This window comes from Oncorhynchus keta, chromosome 2 (assembly GCF_023373465.1).
Source record: "Oncorhynchus keta strain PuntledgeMale-10-30-2019 chromosome 2, Oket_V2, whole genome shotgun sequence".
NCBI lineage: Eukaryota > Metazoa > Chordata > Actinopteri > Salmoniformes > Salmonidae > Oncorhynchus > Oncorhynchus keta.
This window is the reverse complement of record NC_068422.1, coordinates 44,070,184-44,088,269: the sequence shown is the minus strand read 5'-3', so window position 1 is coordinate 44,088,269 and position 18,086 is coordinate 44,070,184. Positions and strand designations below refer to the sequence as shown.

Sequence of the window (18,086 nt, the reverse complement as noted above, 5' to 3'; positions counted from 1 at the left end):
TCTCATCGATCTTCGGTAGTAGGCTTCGGACGTTTAAGTGCATAAAATGTAAGCCCTTCTTCCCAAAGGCCTCATTGAATTCCCGATCCACTTGTAACTCGCCTCCCACTGCTCGCCTCTGGTTGCCTCCGCTCTGCTGTGGACCCCCTCCTCTGGTGCACTCTCCACCCTCGGTAAGTCCTCTGGTCCCACTCCAACTTCAATGCTCACACACCCAACGGGTACAGCACGCAGATGTTACACTACTCTCACATCGCCACACATTATACAAGCAGAGGTCATATCCAACTCCATCCACTACACCCTCTTATCCCAGCAGTCTTTTTCCCTGTTTTCTGGTGAGTGTTGTTTTCAACCCATTTTTTAAAACATGGTCTCTGTAATGGGGGGGGGGTTCGGCAAAAGAAAAACAAATTAAGAGTAAATGTGTTTCTTGGGAAAACAGAGAAGAAAGGAAGAGGAGAGGTGATAGAGACAATGACATGCTCTACAAAGGCACGGCAGGAGGGCCTCCTCTCGTATCAATCACTCAGTGGGAGGACAGGCACGTCATCGATCCAGCCTACACTCCCCGTTTTACAACAAACAGACGGCTGATGAAAAACAGCATGTGGAACCACACAGGAGATGAGGGGAGGGAGGTTGGGGTGGTTGTGATGGGGTGGTGGTGGGGGGGGGCAGCTGAGGCTGTTCTGAGGGCGGGGGTGTGCAACTCTATATTAGGAACGTGTCAAAAACTGCTACGGAGAGCAGCCTGATTCTGACACCAGCCACAGTACACAGACGTCTGGGAGTGTGACCCTTAAATGACTCACTAGTTTTTCCTTTTCCTGTCCACTGCATATGCCATTTGAAGTAAATTTTCACATACGAAGCATAGTGCAGGCCATTTGTTTTTGTGGCTACCCCGAGTGTCAGAATGGAACATAAACTGACAGGCAATGACTGGGATCTGAGGTGAACAAACAAACAAAAAAAATCTCCCAAAATAGAGAGGTAGAAAGTCAGTAGGGACTAAGACGTGAGACCTGACATGCTTTCGCCACTGACCTGAGTGATGCAATGCGGTACAAACAGGTAACAAAGAGACTCGGATCAGCAAACATGCTGAGTTCTATCATTGCAAATCTACTAAAAAAGTGATGGGATTTCAGTCCTGGCCCACAACAGGTAACCCTCATTCACTCTTGTTTTAACTCTCGTTCCCGTTAGAGGCATAGGCTAATGGTACAGTTCTGGGAAATCTTAAGTAGGTACAGTCCTACTGTATCTACTTAACATTGCATGGTTGTTTTAGAGATTCCGTCTGATCTGAAATCCCGCAGCTGCAGCCTGGCTGACTCATGTAAGTGCAAGAAGTTCGATTTCGAAAATGATTTTTATTGTAACTCTGGCTTCTCAAACCAAAGTGGACATATTTCGGATTATTACTGAATCTTGGTTCAAGTCTATGCCGAATTCTGATGTGTCTCTGACTTGTTATAATGTACACGTTATGCACAAAACAAAGTTAGGATCAGCTTAAAGAAAAGCACACAAAACAGCAGAAATGTTCAGAAGTACATAAGACCGCTGCAGCGCCATCTTCAGGTACCTGGTCAGTGGTGCACACGCAAATCTCTGAGTAGCCTAGGTTATTCTTGTCTGATTTGGAGTCTGTGCCATCTGTCTCTGACTCAGATCAGGCCCTTAATTGTTTTACTTCTCTGTTTAATGCTATTGCAGATAAGCATGCTCTGTATAAAAAAAACTAAGGGTAAAGGACAGAGCTAATCCTCGGTTCACACCCGCATTGTCTGAGAAATGATGGGAAATAAAAATTAGCCCAGGCTAAGTTAGACTGACTGATTGTATGTCTGAATGGCAATCCTTCAGACCTTAGAGAAACAAATGTCCATCTCTGGTTTGTAAAGCAATATCCACATACTTCTATCTGAGAGTGGTGGTTAATCCATCTAACTTCTGGAAAATGGTCAAATTGTTGAAACAAAACTCCACCCCCTCATTGCCACTGCAGGTTATGACAGCCTCTGGTCCCATAATAGACACAATGGACATGTGCGGTGATTTTAATAACCATTTTGTCTCAGCTAGCCTAATTCTTTTTTTTTAAGAATAGTTTATGAGAATTCCTAACATTTCTCTACAGGGAGTTTATGTAACTCAAAACAGATTGTAGAGAATGATGTACTTCCAGTTACACAATCTTGGTTATTTTCAATTCAACCATTTTTGTTGTTGTCTAGATTGTATTTAAAGATCAATGTAAAAAGAAATTCCACAGGGGCTGATTCACTTGACCCCTTCTTACTACAGCTCTCTGCCCCACTCATTTTCGAATCTTTGACCTGGATTTTTTTACTTGATCATTTCTACTGATGTTATCCCTGAGATCTGGAAAGCGGCACATGTTCTCACCCTACATAAGGGTGGAGATCCTGACTTAGGTAACAACAGCCCAATCTCCAAGTTATCTTGCCTAGTCAAGATAACAGAATCCTTGACCAACTCCCAGCTAACAACTCACTCTATTCTAAAATGGGAACTAGTTTGGTTTTATCAACCACTATGCTTGTTTTAGATTGTGTCAAATTGTCTCGATCATAAAAATCATTATGCTGCCTTATTTATAGACCTTTCAATGGCCTCCGACGCCATTGACCATTCCCTACTCATTCAAAGACGGTTTGAAATTGGATTGGATCCAGAGTGTTGCAAATGGTTTAAGAACCATCTATCTGACAGACAGGACACAACGACTGTGTCAAGTCTAATTTCCTCAATATTACCAAAGGTGTTCGGCAGGGGTCGGTTTTGAGACCTGTTCTCTTTACTATTTATATCAATAATAATGTTCTATGTATTAAGTCCTGTAATAGTCATCTGTATGTAGACAATAATCTATGCCATTGCACCGACTGTTGACCAAGCTATGTTAGAGCACCAATCTGATTTTGTTACATTACAGAAAACGGGTACTTTAATGCGGGCAGAACTTAATAGATGTTGTTCTCTAATTCATTTAAAAATGTCTCAGATGGACAAATATTTACTCATTGGATGGTTCTCTTATCGAGCGGGATCCTGCCTATAAATATCTGGGTGTTTGGATTGATAAACGTTTAACTTTTAAAGAGAAGAGCTAGTTTTTAGAAATAGATCTGGACTCTCTCTAAACAGCAGGAGGCAGATTGTATAATCAACTATGGTGACACCATTTATCAAACCGCAGCAGACAGCACTGAAACGTTTGGATGCAGTCTACCATAGCACACGTAGCTTCATCATAGGTGACAGGTTTAATTCTCATCACTGACTCCTGTATCAGAAAAGTCGGCTGGTCTCACTAAAGTCCCGTAGATCACCTCCCGTTTTGTTTACAAAGCTCCCTGAAAAAGCCTCCAACCTACCTCACTTCACTGTTGAAATAGGAAATATGAGACACCAAACCAGTTCACAGGGATGGTTAACTCTCCAGGTTCCAATAGTCCTTACCAATCTAGGCAAATCCACTTTCAGTTTTAATGACCCCATTCTTGGAATAACCTGCGGAACTCATTGCATCTTGTTTCCCTGATACTCCCAGGGCAGTTTAAGACTAGTATTAGATGTGTTGAATGAGAGCTGCAGTTGTTTTGATTGAATGAAGAGATTGTAATGTACATTTTTTTAAATCTTTGTTTGGGTGATAATTCTCTACACTTGTATTGCTGTGCTCAGGGCACCTTTAAAATGTGATTCTGGTCTCAAATGGGATTCCCCTGACTAAATAAAAGAAAAAATCTATCTATCTATCTATCTATCTATATATATATACACAGTTGAAGTCAGAAGTTTACATACACCTGAGCCAAATACATTTAAACTCAGTTTTTCACAATTCTTGACGTTTAATCCTAGCATAAATTCCCCGCCTTCAGTTAGGATCACCACTTTATTTTAAGAATGTGCAATGTCAGAATAATAGTAGAGATAATTTATTTCAGCTTTTATTTCTTTCATCACATTCCCAGTGGGTCAGAAGTTTACATACACTCAATTAGTATTTGGTAGCATTGCCTTTAAATTGTTTAACTTGGGTCAAACGTGTCAGGTAGCCTTCCACAAGCTTCCCACAATAAGTTGGGTGAATTTTGGCCCATTCCTCCTGACAGAGCTGGTGTAACTGAGTCAGGTTTGTAGGCCTCCTTCTTCGCACACGCTTTTTCAGTTCTGCCCACAAGTTTTCTATCGGATTGAGGTCAGGGCTTTGTGATGGCCACTCCAATACCTTGACTTTGTTGTCCTCAAGCCATTTTGCCACAACTTTGGAAGTATGCTTGGAGTCATTGTCCATTTGGAGACCCATTTGTGACCAACCTTTAACTTCCTGACTGATGTCTTGAGATGTTGCTTCAATATATGCACATAATTTTCCTTCCCTCATGGTTTCATCTATTTTGTGAAGTGCACCAGTCCCTCCTGCAGCAAAGCACCCCCACAACATGATGCTGCCACCCCCGTGCTTCACGGTTGGGATGAGGTTCTTCGGCTTGCAAGCCTCCCCCTTTTTCCTCCAAACATAACAATGGTCATTATGGCCAAACAGTTCTATTTTTGTTTCATCAGAAACAGAGGATATTTCTCCAAAAAGTATGATCTTTGTCCCCATGTGCAGTTTTTTTGTGGCGGTTTTGGATCAGTGGTTTCTTCCATGCTGAGAAGCCTTTCAGGTTATGTTGATATAGGACTCGTTTTACTGTGGATATAGATGCTTGAGGAAACAGGTACAAAAGTATCTTCACAAGGTCCTTTGCTGTGTTCTTTTGCACTTTTTGCACCAAATAACATTCATCTCTAGGAGACAGAACGCGTCTCCTTCCTGAGCGGTATGACGGCTGAATGGTCCCATGGTGTTTATACTTGCATACTATCGTTTGTACAGATGAACGTGGTATCTTCAGGCGTTTGGAAATTGCTCCCAAGAATGAACCAGACTTGTGGAGGTCTACAATTATTTTTTCTGAGGTCTTGGCTGATTTCTTTTGATTTTCCCCATGATGTCAAGCAAAGAGGCACTGAGTTTGAAGGTAGGCCTTGAAATACATCCACAGGTACACCTTCAATTGACTCAAATGATGTCAATTAGCCTATCAGAAGCTTCTAAATCCATAACATCATTTTCTGGAATTTTCCAAGCTGTATTTAATCATTTGCTAAAGGTTTGATATAGGAAGTGTTCATATCACACATGAACTATTGAGATGCTTTTTTCCCCATGATCACTTTATCTAGTCTCTGAAACCTTGGGAGTCGAGATTGTGTGTGAAGGCGTGCGTGTGTGAGTAATTGAAGGCATCCCCTGTGTTTGCTGTAGATCAATGGCTGGGGATGATTCAGCAGGAGTCATGCCTTGCAGCAAAGCAGATTAAAATGAATGAGAATACGACATGAGCCAATGTGAAGGACGGCGAGAGCTGTCAACTGCTCTAACTTTCCCGTTTGTGTGTGACAGAGTAAACACACGGAATTTGCAGACAGATTAGGGTTCGTGGTTTGTCTTGCCTTAGGTTTGGTCATGAGATATGAGTCTGTACATAAGCATTTATTCCAAACTAATAAATTCAAGCATGGTCCAGAGACATATGCTGCTTGCTTATAATATTGTTACACCGATTAGCTTTTCATAGAGTAACATTGATAAACATTCACTGAGTGCACTTCTGGTTATTTGTATGGACAAAATACCGTGTCAACAGAGCAAGAAAAGTGACATCGTATTTATGCTTGTCCTGTGATAAAAGTACACGAAAGCCATCTTTGGTTCTCTAGTTTTAGCCAGGACAGGTGTGAAAATATCATCATTTATGTTCCCTCCCTCCATCCATTCCCTCGCTCCTCAGTCCTCAGATGACAGTGAAGCCACATCTGTACCTCTAAAATCGGCTCCAGGTCTGTCCATCCAGACAGGGATAAGAGGCAGCCCACTCCGTCACTGTCCCTTGTTCCTTTCTAAAAATGACACCTAATCTGTCTAAATCTTCAATTAGACCACTATTAAAGAGTTGGCCGTCACAGAAAGGTGGAGGGGGGCACAGAGAGACTCTTTATTCTGTGTGTGTGCGCACGCATGCGACTGTGTGTGCTTGTGTGTGGTACGTACTTCTGCATGGTCAGGGCCAGGTTAAAGCTGGCACACTTGATCTTGTTCTGGGCCTCCAGGTGGGTCATGCCCTCAGTGCTGACGCCGTCGATGGCCACGATGATGTCACCCTGGACCAGGTTGCCCTGCTGTGCCTTGCTCCCAGGGGTGATCTGTGGATGGTCAGCACACACACAGGTCAACAATCATAATTCCCTTCAACAATGAACACTCAATGGTTAACATCAAATCTTAGGGTGCGTTTGTAAATTGCCCCCAGTGTGTCAAAGTGCGCTCAGAGCGTTGTCAGATTGCCCGTTTGTTAATTAAGAGCATTTCGCTCTTGGAGCATTCAGAGCGCACACTGATGAAGAGTAGGGTTGATCTGAGCGTTCTGACTTCACGACGGCAGTCAAGCACCCAAGCTAACTGGTTAAAGTTGGCTAGCTACTTCCAGGCGCAAATGAGAGAACACCTCACTCTGAACATTTTACTCTCCCTAGCAGAGCTGGTTTGGCTGTTTACATGTTATCTAGAGGGTTAATGACTAACTGTGTTACTGGCAACAATTTACACAGAACAAAAATAAACGTAATCTGCAACAATTTCAAAGATTGTACAGGTCATACAAGAAAATCAGTCCTTTTAAATAAATTCATTAGGTCCTAATCTATGGATTTCACATGATTGGGAATGTAGATACACATCTGTTGGTCACAGATACCTTAAAAAAGGTAGAGGCGTGGATCAGAAAACCAGTCAGTATCTGGTGTGACCACCACTTGACTCATGCAGCACGACACATATCCTTCACATAGAGTTGATCAGGCTGTTGAATGTGGAATGTTGTCCCACTCCTCTTCAATGACTGTGCGAAGTTGCTGGATATTAGCGGGAACTGGAACATGCTGTTGTACACTTTGACCCAGAGCATCCCAAACACGCTTAATGGGTGACATGTCTGGTGAGTATGCAGGCCATGGAAGAACTGGGACTTTTTCAGATTCCAGTGCATTATCATGCTGAAACATGAGGTGATGGCGGCAGAAGAATGGCACGACAATGGGTCTCAGGATTTCGTCATGGTATCTCTGTGGATTCAAAAAAGATGCATTGATAAAATGCAATTGTGTTTGTTGTCCGTAGCTTATGCCTGCCCATGAGCTTGTGCAGAAATTATTCAGCTGTGCAAAACCACATTTTCAGCAGCTCTCCGGGGGGCTGGTCTCAGACAATCCTGCAGGTGAAGAAGCCAGATGTGGAGGTCCTGGGCTAGCGTGGTTACACGTGGTCTGCGGTTATAATGGCCGGTTGGACGCACTGCCAAATCCTCTAAAACGACGTTGGAGGCGGCTTATGGTAGATTAAACGAACATTAAATTCTCTCCCTCAAAACTGGAAACATCTGTGGCATTGTGATGTGTGGCAAAACTGCACATTTTTAGAGTGTTTAATCTGCTTCTTGATAATCTAACCACCTGACAGGTGTGGCATATCTTGGCAAAGGACAAATGCTCCCTAACAGGGTGAGAAATAAGCTTTTTGTGCGTTTGGAACATTTCTGTGATCTTTTATTTCAGCTCATGAAACATGAGAAAATATATAACCTACCACCAGGAACATTCTGTCATTTTCTCAATTGTAGCACAGTATGTTATCGGTGTGAAAGACTGAAAGTGGACGATCCGTTCATCAGTAGTCACCAATATGCGTGAAGCGATTCATGTCTCCGTCGCCCAAAATATCCCCCATGCTAAAAACCCTTAGCTCAGCGCAGTCTTTTACCCTGGTCTTTTACTCCCAAGAGTAGTATATAGTAATACGTTGCTTCCTGTTCAAACTGCATGGCATTTCTTATTTACTCCATTTTCTTCTTTCCTCAATCATTTCTGCGATTCAGGAAGAGAGAAAAGAGAAAGAGAGAGAGTTCATAAAATAAAGCAAATCGAACTGACTACATTAAATCCCCTGAGAGGATATTGAAAGTCAGGGTGGCTTATTCATTATTACTGTTAATAAAGGGAGTCTGCGAGATTCTGGTACTTTACTACTTGCCCAGAGTCAAATTAATCAAATGTATTTATTAAGCCCTTTTTACATCAGTCAATGTCAAAGTACTATACAGAAACCCAGCCTAAAACTCCAATCAGCAAGCAATGCAGATGTAGAAGCACGGTGCCTAGGAAAATGAATTTAGGGATACCATTTTTCAATATCGACATGCAGTATGAAGGACGTTGAAGGTAGTTTCACGAGCCAATGCTAACCAGCATTATCACAATGACTAAGTCTACGGGTACAATCGCATACGCCACGTAATGACATCTCAACAATAGGGTCCGCATGCACTTTAATCATAGTAGCATAATGGGGAATTTTCACAATCCGCGATCATTCGGATAGCCACACTAGCTTCACCCTTATGTGGGTGCTAGAAGAGAAGGGGCGAAGATATAAGATCTTAATTTGACCATGCTTCTCACAGCAGGAAAATATTCCTGCAGCAACATAAAATGTGAATTATAATTCATATTCATTTTTGTAGGGATTGATCAAAATGTTCCTTAGGGCACATCAAGTCTGACATTTTAATGTGGAAATTTCGAACTTTAGAAGCCTTTTTACTTTTAATTACACCACAATTTGCATTTCTAGTGAGCCGGAATATTCTCAGCAAAAAAAGAGTGATCCAATTAAGATCCTACATCTGTATCTGCCCTCTCATTGGCTATAACCGGTCCCACCTGATCTCGCCTCCTACTCACTTCCTTCCATCTTTGAGGACATGCATTTCCATTGTTAGAGCGATCACTCGACTATCTTGTAAATATAATGGAAGATCTGGTGCTAAGTACATACGTAGGATCTTAATTTGAGCCAGTTTGCTACAGAATTTATTTTATCCTGCAGCAACAGGAAATGCTAATTATAATATGGATTAGAATTAATGGGGTCGATACATTTTTTGTAAGGGAAAATCAAGTCTGTCATTTCCACTTTGAAATGTCAAACTTCAGAACCCTTTCGAAACCTGAAATACACTACACCCAACAGTCCCCTGCCCACTTCGCTTCTCCTCCACTGAAAATGAATGGCTTTCCGCAGTATCATCGCCCACATCATCTTCAGTTAACACGCACCATAAGTGAAGAGAGTGAGTCGGCTGTAGACAGAGACACACTTCATTCATTTAGGCCTAAGTGATAATTAGAAAGAGATGAATGGGAACTGACTTCACAGAGTCAGCATTAAACGGTTTAGCATCTGTGATTGCTACATGTACAACCATTTATGGACTGTTCAATGAATGATATACACTGAGTGTACAAAACATTAAGAACACTCAGCTTTCACCTGGTCAGTCTATGTCATGGAAAGAGCAATGATCCCTTATTGATGTCACATGTTAAATCCACCTTCAATCAGTGTGGATGAATGGGAGGAGACAGGTTAAAGAAGGATTTTTAAGCCTTCGAGACAATTGAGACATGGATGTGTGCCATTCAGAGGGTGAATGGGCAAGATGTAAGTGCCTTTGAACAGGGTATGGTAGTAGGTGCCAGGCGCACCGGTTTGTGGCGAGAACTGCAACGCTGCTGGGTTTTTCACGCTCAACACTTTCCCGTGTGTATCAAGAATGGTCCACCACCCAAAGGACCCAGCCAGCCAACTTGATACAAATGTGGGAAACATTGGCGTCAACACGGGCCAGCATCCCTGTGGAACGCTTTCAACACAATGTAGAGTCTGTGCCCCGACAAACTGAGGCTGTTCTGAGGGCAAAAGGGGGGGGGGATGCGACTAAATATTAGAACGATGCTCCTAATGTTTCATATACTCAGTGTATAGCCATTGATTCCTAAATAAATGACTTAGAAATGCCTCATGAGCTCAGTACAACTGCCGTACCCCCATCAGAACCCAACATATAAGCTTGTTTTTTGTGATTGTTACAAAGAAACGTTGTGTAGCGTCAAAGCATGGCTAAAAATGTCATTTTCGATCGTCAGTCCTCATAGCTTTGTCTATGAATTTGAGAGAGGTTACATTTCTCTAACCCCATCCCTCAAGCTGTTTTGTTATTTCTCAAACTGTAGATTGCCTGTTCAACTCAGTCAAGTCATTGACAAAGAACTGTTCTGACAGAGATGGAATATCAAAACCAGTAAAAAAAAAAATTGCTTTGGCTTTATTTTTGAAGTTATTCTATAACGATCACCTTAAGAAGTAAAATTGAATAATCATGCATTGTTGCAAACCTGTGAGTGTGTTGTTGACATTTCTCCACCAAATCAGTTTAATGCAGGTGGGCTTTTAAGCTGTGCATTTTGGGAAATAACCAGGCCACCAGCGTCCGGTCTGGAGTGTGAAGTCACAAGCTCTGCTGGTCGGCTACTGCGTAGCAACCTAGCGGTGTGGAAAGATGGCCGTTTTGGCCTCTAAAATGTGTTTATTATGATCAAGTTCGATCCCCACTGTGAATTATTTCAAAGTTCGCTACAAAATCGAAATATTTAATTAAACAGTGATCCATTTCCGACTACTACATTTGTCGTCACACAGGACCACGTGCTGACACAGACCAATCGCGGCAGGCTGCGAGGCGGCTCCTGGTTGACCGTCTCTCAGGCAGGAAGAAAAGGACTACATCGACCATGATCCTGTAACAGCCACTTTCACCATGATCCTGTAACAGCCACTTTCACCATGATCCTGTAACAGTTTTTTTGGGGTGTTGTGCCATTCAGCCCGATTCAGTAATATGGCGCACTTCAAATTCAAATACTTCTGGGCGCCCCGGGGAGCTCCGTTACCATGAGGAGCGTGCCAGACAGCCGGCCACTAGCTGCTGAGACCAGTGTTAAGAGCTAATTCATTTAAAACACACCAACAAGGTACTGGAACCAACCAGTGCTGGACAAGAGATTAGGCAGCTCGGGGCACTGCAGCACCCAAGAAATGAACAACAAACCTTCTGTCGCTTTTGCCAAAGTTTAAGATTTGATATTGCAAGTTGCTTCTCTTTTAAGGAAATAATCCCTCCTGATAAGAAAATGTTTAAGCTTACAAACTTTGTTGCTTTTTACAAACGTTTTCCTTTTCTTTAAACTTTCTCTAGCAAATCCTTCTTCTATACTTAAAAAGAGTGAAATATCATACTTAATCAGCTTCTCAGCTTTGTGCATGAAAGAAATGCATTCAATGTCACATTGAAATGGAACTGCAACAAACTGTTTTATTGAAAAAGATTTTCTGGATTTTAAATTGTCTACAATGATGTTATCGGCCAAATCTGCTTCCTCGTGTATCTCACATCTCTTCCCCCTGTTCCCTCCCTCTCTCCCCCTCCCTGTTCCCTCTCTCTCTCCCCCTCCCTGTTCCCTCTCTCTCTCCCCCTCCCTGTTCCCTCCCCCTCCCTGTTCCCTCCCTCGCTTGTTCCCTCTCCCCTTCCTTGTTCCCTCCCTCTCCCCTCCCTGTTCTCTCCCCCTCCCTGTTGCCTCCCTGTTCCCTCCCCCTTCCTGTTCCCTCCCCCTTCCGTTCCGTTCCCTCCCTCTCCCTGTTCCCTCCCCCTCCCTGTTCCCTCCCCTCCCCCCTCCCTCTCCCCGTTCCCTCTCCCTGTTCCCTCCCCTCCCTGTTCCCTCCCCTCCCCTCCCTCCCCACTGTTCCCTCCCCTCCCTGTTCCCTCTCTCCTCCTCCTGTTCCCTCCCTCTCACTGTTCCCTCCCTGTTCCCTCCCCCTCCCTGTTCCCTCTCTCCTCCTTCCTGTTCCCTCCCTCTCACTGTTCCCTCCCTGTTCCCTCTCTCCTCCTCCCTGTTCCCTCTCTCCTCCTCCCTGTTCCCTCTCTCCTCCTCCCTGTTCCCTCTCTCCTCCTCCCTGTTCCCTCTCTCCTCCTCCCTGTTCCCTCTCTCCTCCTCCCTGTTTCCTCCATGTTCCCCCCCCCTGTCCCCCCCCCTCATTTCCTCTCCCTCCCCCTTCCTTGTTTCTCCTCCCTCCCTCCCTCCCTCCCTCCTAATCCACTGCTTCTCTGCCACTATGAAGATAAAAGGAGGTTAGTGGTCTGTGTATGGCCCAGACAGCAGTGTTACATAATATCAACTCCTTTCAGTGGTTGATGGTGTCTGGCATCTTGCACCAGGTTGCCTATCAGCTTCCGATTTATGGCCCTGCTTCTGTATTTAGCGGGGAGTCCTGAGTATCGCAAAGGAAACTGACCATTGAGACAGGAACCGATGACAATCTTCTGTGTGCGAATGGAAGTAATAATGACATTCCTGGTGTACAGTATGTTGGACAGATGTGTGTCACTGATACAACAATATTCTAAAGGCCCCTTCAACTCGCAAAATCAAAATCCATTTAGTAAAACTGACTTTCTATTCTACTGCCAAACACCACTGCTGAATCAGGGTGGTTTATAACACAGCGTGTTTAAGAGTTTTTCCTGGGCTATTCATAGTGTATGACTGGAGCTCCTTGACATTGTGTCCATGTGGCTTGTCACATTAATATTGAGGGGAAAATAATGATAGCAGTCATCATTAATGACAGGATCCAGGATGATTGTCAGGGGCTTATTAATTTAATTTACCCTTTGCTATATAAAAGGCCATGATTAAAAGAATAATTAGAAACAGAGACTAAAACGCCTCAGTGTTTTAGTGCAACTACAATAGTTTCCTTTCAAAGTGTTTTTCTGATCAAACCCCTCAAAATATTTTGTGATAAATCAAACAGTATTCAGTGCCTGTGCGGACATTAGTCTGAGGGAATAAATCCCACAACTGTGGTGCATTGTGGCAGCAGGGTCTCTCAGACACACACACACAGAAAGCGAGGGAGAGAGAGAGAGCGCGAGGGAGAGAGAGAGAGAGCGCGAGGGAGAGAGAGAGAGAGCGCGAGGGAGAGAGAGAGAGAGCGCGAGGGAGAGAGAGAGAGAGAGCGCGAGGGAGAGAGAGAGAGCGCGAGGGAGAGAGAGAGAGAGGGAGCGAGGGAGAGAGAGAGAGAGAGCGCGAGGGAGAGAGAGAGAGAGAGAGCGAGGGAGAGAGAGAGAGAGCGAGGGAGAGAGAGAGAGCGCGAGGGAGAGAGAGAGAGAGCGAGGGGAGAGAGAGAGCGCGAGGGAGAGAGAGAGAGCGCGAGGGAGAGAGAGAGAGCACAAGGGAGAGAGAGAGCGCAAGGGGAGAGATGGGCAGGATCAAAGCAAACTGACACCCTCCCTGCCACTTATTTTGGTCCATTGTGACCCGGGCTGTCTGAGTCATTGGATGGGTGTAAGATCTCCCACTGGAGACGGGGCCTGGCTGGGTCCTATAGCTGGGCTCTCCGCCCACACTGTTAATGAGACTACTCAAGTTCTACCAGCACCACTCATGAACTTTCTGTGGGTACCCCTTGAGACTGAGGTTAGATTAGGTAGGCACTGGCCATTCATCAGGAAAAGACAGGCTAAAATTTGTTCTCAATGACTTATATGGAGAGTTAAAATCAACAAAGTCAGAAATAAACCAAATTGGAGTAAGGCAAAGTAACAAAGTACTTTATATCAAACATAAATAAAATTGAAGTGTTGATATTTTGTGCTCGAGGGGTCGAGGGTGTGGCCTGTGTTGGCCAGCTCTTCTGTAAAAGACAGCTGCACCGAGTCTCTCCCTCCCTCCCTCCCCATGTTCTCTCTGGCTGGCGGGGCCTGGCGTTGGCAATGGCCCTTCCTCCACAAATGCCAGCTCTAATTGGCAGACGGGGCTGTTGCAGAGTGTCTTGACATACAGTATAAGCAAAGGTTGCCGTGACGATGATGCCACTGCCACTGGGGCCAGCTGCGTGGTTGATGACTCAGATCAGCCGCCTTGCTTCACAGGAAGGGCCCAGGGCCACCTTTGACCTCTCGACTCAGACCTTAGCTGTAGATTAGGCGCTCTCCCTGGCTCAGGTTCACCTGAGGTGGCCTGGTAACATTCACAAGCCTCAGCTGTTCCAAACCTATTTCTGCCATGACCGCTTTCAAACTCATTATTCTCTATTTGTCAAAACAACTTTAGCTAGGGTGAAACAATGAGGAGACATTAGACGTCACATGCATTTTGACTGTGGACCCTAAGGGATTTCGTCAAGTCAACTCTATTACAATTGGCATAGAGCCGGGATGGGCAACTTTGATGGGGGTTGAGCCCCCCAATAATGGCACACAGGAAATGAGATAGCAACACAGTGATTACATTGCTACTGGAGTCAGTGGAGTAAAACATGCAACACACATTGCTCCGATTTGTTTTATTTACTTCATTGTGGACTACAATAAGAGACTCTCTCCATCAATCATGAGTAGCATTTCCCCCTGCTGACTAAATAAGCCCAGTCTAGCTACAAAATCCAAGTTCATTGAAACGTTTGTTTTTCACTGGACCCACAAAGCAAATAGCAGGAAATGGAGGGGCACCAGGAAAAACAACAGGGCATTGAGGGTGAGGAGTGGATTACCAACTGGCTCACAAAACCTATATTAACCCTCCACCCTGACTCGGGTCTATTGATGTCTGGGTGAATGGCTGGCTGATATGCCAAGCTCAAATCTCCTGTGCACTCACACCACACAAAAGAGCCCGTTCTACGGGCCAGGCAAAAACCACAGGGAAAAGTGGGGCACAGAGAGAGAGAGAGAGCCTGTGATAAAGAAAAAGAGGGAGCGAGAGGAAGAGAGAGAGAGAGGGTGAAAGAAAGAAAAAGTCAGAGTTGAAGGGAGGGAGAGAGAAAGAGAAAGTCAGAATTAGAGGAGCTGCAGCAGAAAGTCAGAAATACAGTAGCCAACTAAAGAAAGAGTGACTGCCAGCCAAGAGTCATTTATACTGTAGACTGAAAGGAGGCCCAACACTTGTATCACAGCCTCACTGGCCTGCTGCGGACAAGATGGAATCTCTTCATCAGATCATGGTTTGATGAAGATTTTGTTCATCATGGGTTTGTCCCATGATCTGATGAAGAGATTCCATCTTGTCTGCAGCAGGCCAGTGAGGCTGTGATACAAGTGTTGGGCCTCCTTTCAGTATGACACTTTCATGACACTTTCTACAGATGTAGGATCTTAATTTGATCACCGTGTTGCAGGAGAAATTTCCTGCAATGTAGTACATTTAAAACTTGATTTTCCCTTATGAAAAATGTCTCAACCCCTACAAAAATGTCCATCAATTATAATCCACATAATAATTCACATTTCCCGTTGCTGCAGGATTATTTTCTTCTGTTACAAAATGGCTCAAATTAAGATCCTACATCTGTGTACAGAACTTCTGATTTGATTCATCCATATTTTCCCCAACAAAATCCTTTTTACATTCAAAATGCTTTTTCACAAGATCATTCTGAAGTTAACAGTACACCCAATACTTTTACATACATTAACAACAGGTTTGGGAAGCTCTTTTTAAAAACGCACCTACCGTTTCCAGTAGAATTTATTTAGGTGTCTAACTACCAACATCCAGAAGGTCTCTTGCTAGAATGGTCTTCATTCAGTGGAAAATAGGGTCTAGTGTGTGTTTATATGTAATTTCAAAAGCCATATACTTGAAGAAACCCTATGGGTTAGAAACTTAAATTAATAGCCCGGGCGTTTATTTGCTTAAATCCTTGAACACAACAGGTGCTTATTAGAGACAGGCTTCTATTAGAGCCAGACATCTATTTCCTTAAAGCAACTTTTGTTAATTTGAATAGTTAATTGTTTAATTTCAGCATTCACTTTCAAAATTAATACATTTCTTACTTTCCTTCATTTACACACTGTCACATTTATTTTGTCTTAGTATGACTCTATAAAATAAAAATAAAAATTTAATAATTCCTTGACAGAATAATTATTCTCCTCTTTATTAACTGCGCATTTGTCAGTTCTAACTTTTGCCACTAGAGGGCAATCTCCCGATCTAGGGGTCTGTACTCACACCGTTTTTGTGCTTGACAATTAGCTAGCAGTTCTCAGCTGTTGGCAGCTTACTGGTGATAACTTATTATTTACATCATTTTTTTGATTAATTACTGAATGATTTAATGTAACAAATCAAACATGAAACCTCGTAAATAATTCAGGGTAATTCATGGTAACTTCATAAACAATTAATTCAGACCCGGCATCTATTTGAAACAGCCGTTTATTTACTGAAATGTGTGCTGTTGCACACAAAAAGGGACAGGCAACCATTTCAGACTCAACGTTTAAAATATACGTTTTACGGTAGTTTCTGCTAACAAGCGCGAAAATAATCTGACACCCCATATTGAACGCAGCAGTCCTAGAGTCTGCCCTGGGAATGCATGACTGCTCATGCAAAAGGTTAACAGTCCAGATCACCTCTCAGTGACATCAATAAAATACCATGAGAAGAAGAACATAATAGGCTACTGGAGACATTAACTCACTGATGACACCAATGGGCAGCTAAAATAAACTGAGTTACAGGGAACCCCAGGCTCTAAATCCCAACCCGGTCTCCGGACCCCTGCAGTGGGTCCATGGAAGTAGAGACGGAGAATTAGAGGGGGGGGGGGCACTTCTGGTATCTATAGCCCTCACAATTTCCCCCAGTGGCACTGACCTTCTGCGGCCTGCTAAAAACAGCCTTGCCTGTCAGCAGCGCCAGCCGTTGGCTCTCATACCACAGGCCTGGAATGCCGAGGCCTGTAAGACCAGGGATAACATAAGAGACACTTTATCAGACTGAGTCGACAGCCTACGACTGTTCAGGACCTCAATCTTACAGTCTGCTACTGTAACTCAAAGGGATATGGAGGGTGGGGGGGTTAAGGGGCTGGCATCAGGCCGAGTGGACGCCAAGATTTCCTACAGCATGGCATCATGTACTAATGGTAGTGAGAGAGGCCCTTGCTGAGAGTTACATGTGGTTTTGAGTCAGGGGTGAAAGTAAGGCGGTAATGGTCTGTACGGCAAAATAAATAGTGGGGGTAGGTCGTACCGGTAAAACGTGAGCATACAACATGCCCAAAAAAACTTTAGGCTATTACACCATTATTTAACCTTACGGTCAAATTAGTGAATTGACTGGAAACCGGGTGGTATAAGCTCCGAAATGCATTGTGGTTTGAGGAGAACAGTTACATTTTGGGAAGGTGGAGATGAGTGAACGAGACCGAGGCGCGCGTGGATTACAGTGGATGCATCAATTCAGGCTACAAGTGTAGGCCCAATGACAATCACAGAATGTTATTACAATACACGTAGGTGCTTTGTAACTGGTTGTGTTTTTGCCACATTCTAAAAAAGGCATAGGGGGCATGTCCATAAGGCTAGGGGAAGATAAGCTTTCCCTAAAATAAATTGAATTAAAACTTCCAAAGTGACCATAGGCCTAGCCTAATTAGCCGTCTATACAGAAATAAATCAAATCCTTCTAAAGAGGCTACTACACCAGAAAGCATGACTAGGCCGCAAACGATTCACTAGCTTCTTAAATAAAATCGCATAGCCTAGAGTCAGAAAGGCCCGCAATTTGGGTAGTGCGCACTGCAAATACGAAATAGATTATTGTTGAGTTGAGACTGTCAGTGAAAAGAAGAGACCCATCCATGCCTATCGCAATACTTAAAAATACAAAATCGCAGAAAAACTGTTTGGAAAGCAAATGGCTCTTGCGGTAAAGCTCCAGAGTGTCCCAGCGGTCTAAGGCACTGCATCTCCGTGCTTGAGGAGTCACTACAGACACCCTGGTTTTATTCCAGGCTGTATCACAACTGGCCGTGATTGGGAGTCCCATAGGGCGGCGCACAATTGGCCCAGCGTCGCCCGGATTTGCCAGGTGTAGGCCGCCATTGTAAATAATAAGAAAAAATTAAATAAGAAAAAAAGAAAACATTTCCGGATGGATTGTCCTCGGGTTTTCACCTGCCATATCAGTTATGTTATACACACAGACATTATTTTAACAGTTTTAGAAACTTCAGTGTTTTCTATCCA

The 18,086-nt window shown here is 43.7% G+C and overlaps 1 protein-coding gene across 1 annotated transcript in view; it reads right to left on the bottom strand.

Annotated features, from left to right (window-relative positions):
• The window catches only part of LOC118361374 (LIM domain-binding protein 3-like), a 72,033-nt gene that overhangs the window by 46,662 nt on the left and 7,285 nt on the right, over nucleotides 1-18,086 (bottom strand). The window contains exon 2 of the mRNA XM_052470354.1: nucleotides 6,143-6,294. Within this exon, the coding sequence (XP_052326314.1) occupies nucleotides 6,143-6,294 (152 nt within the window). The remainder of the gene's footprint in view (nucleotides 1-6,142; nucleotides 6,295-18,086) is intronic.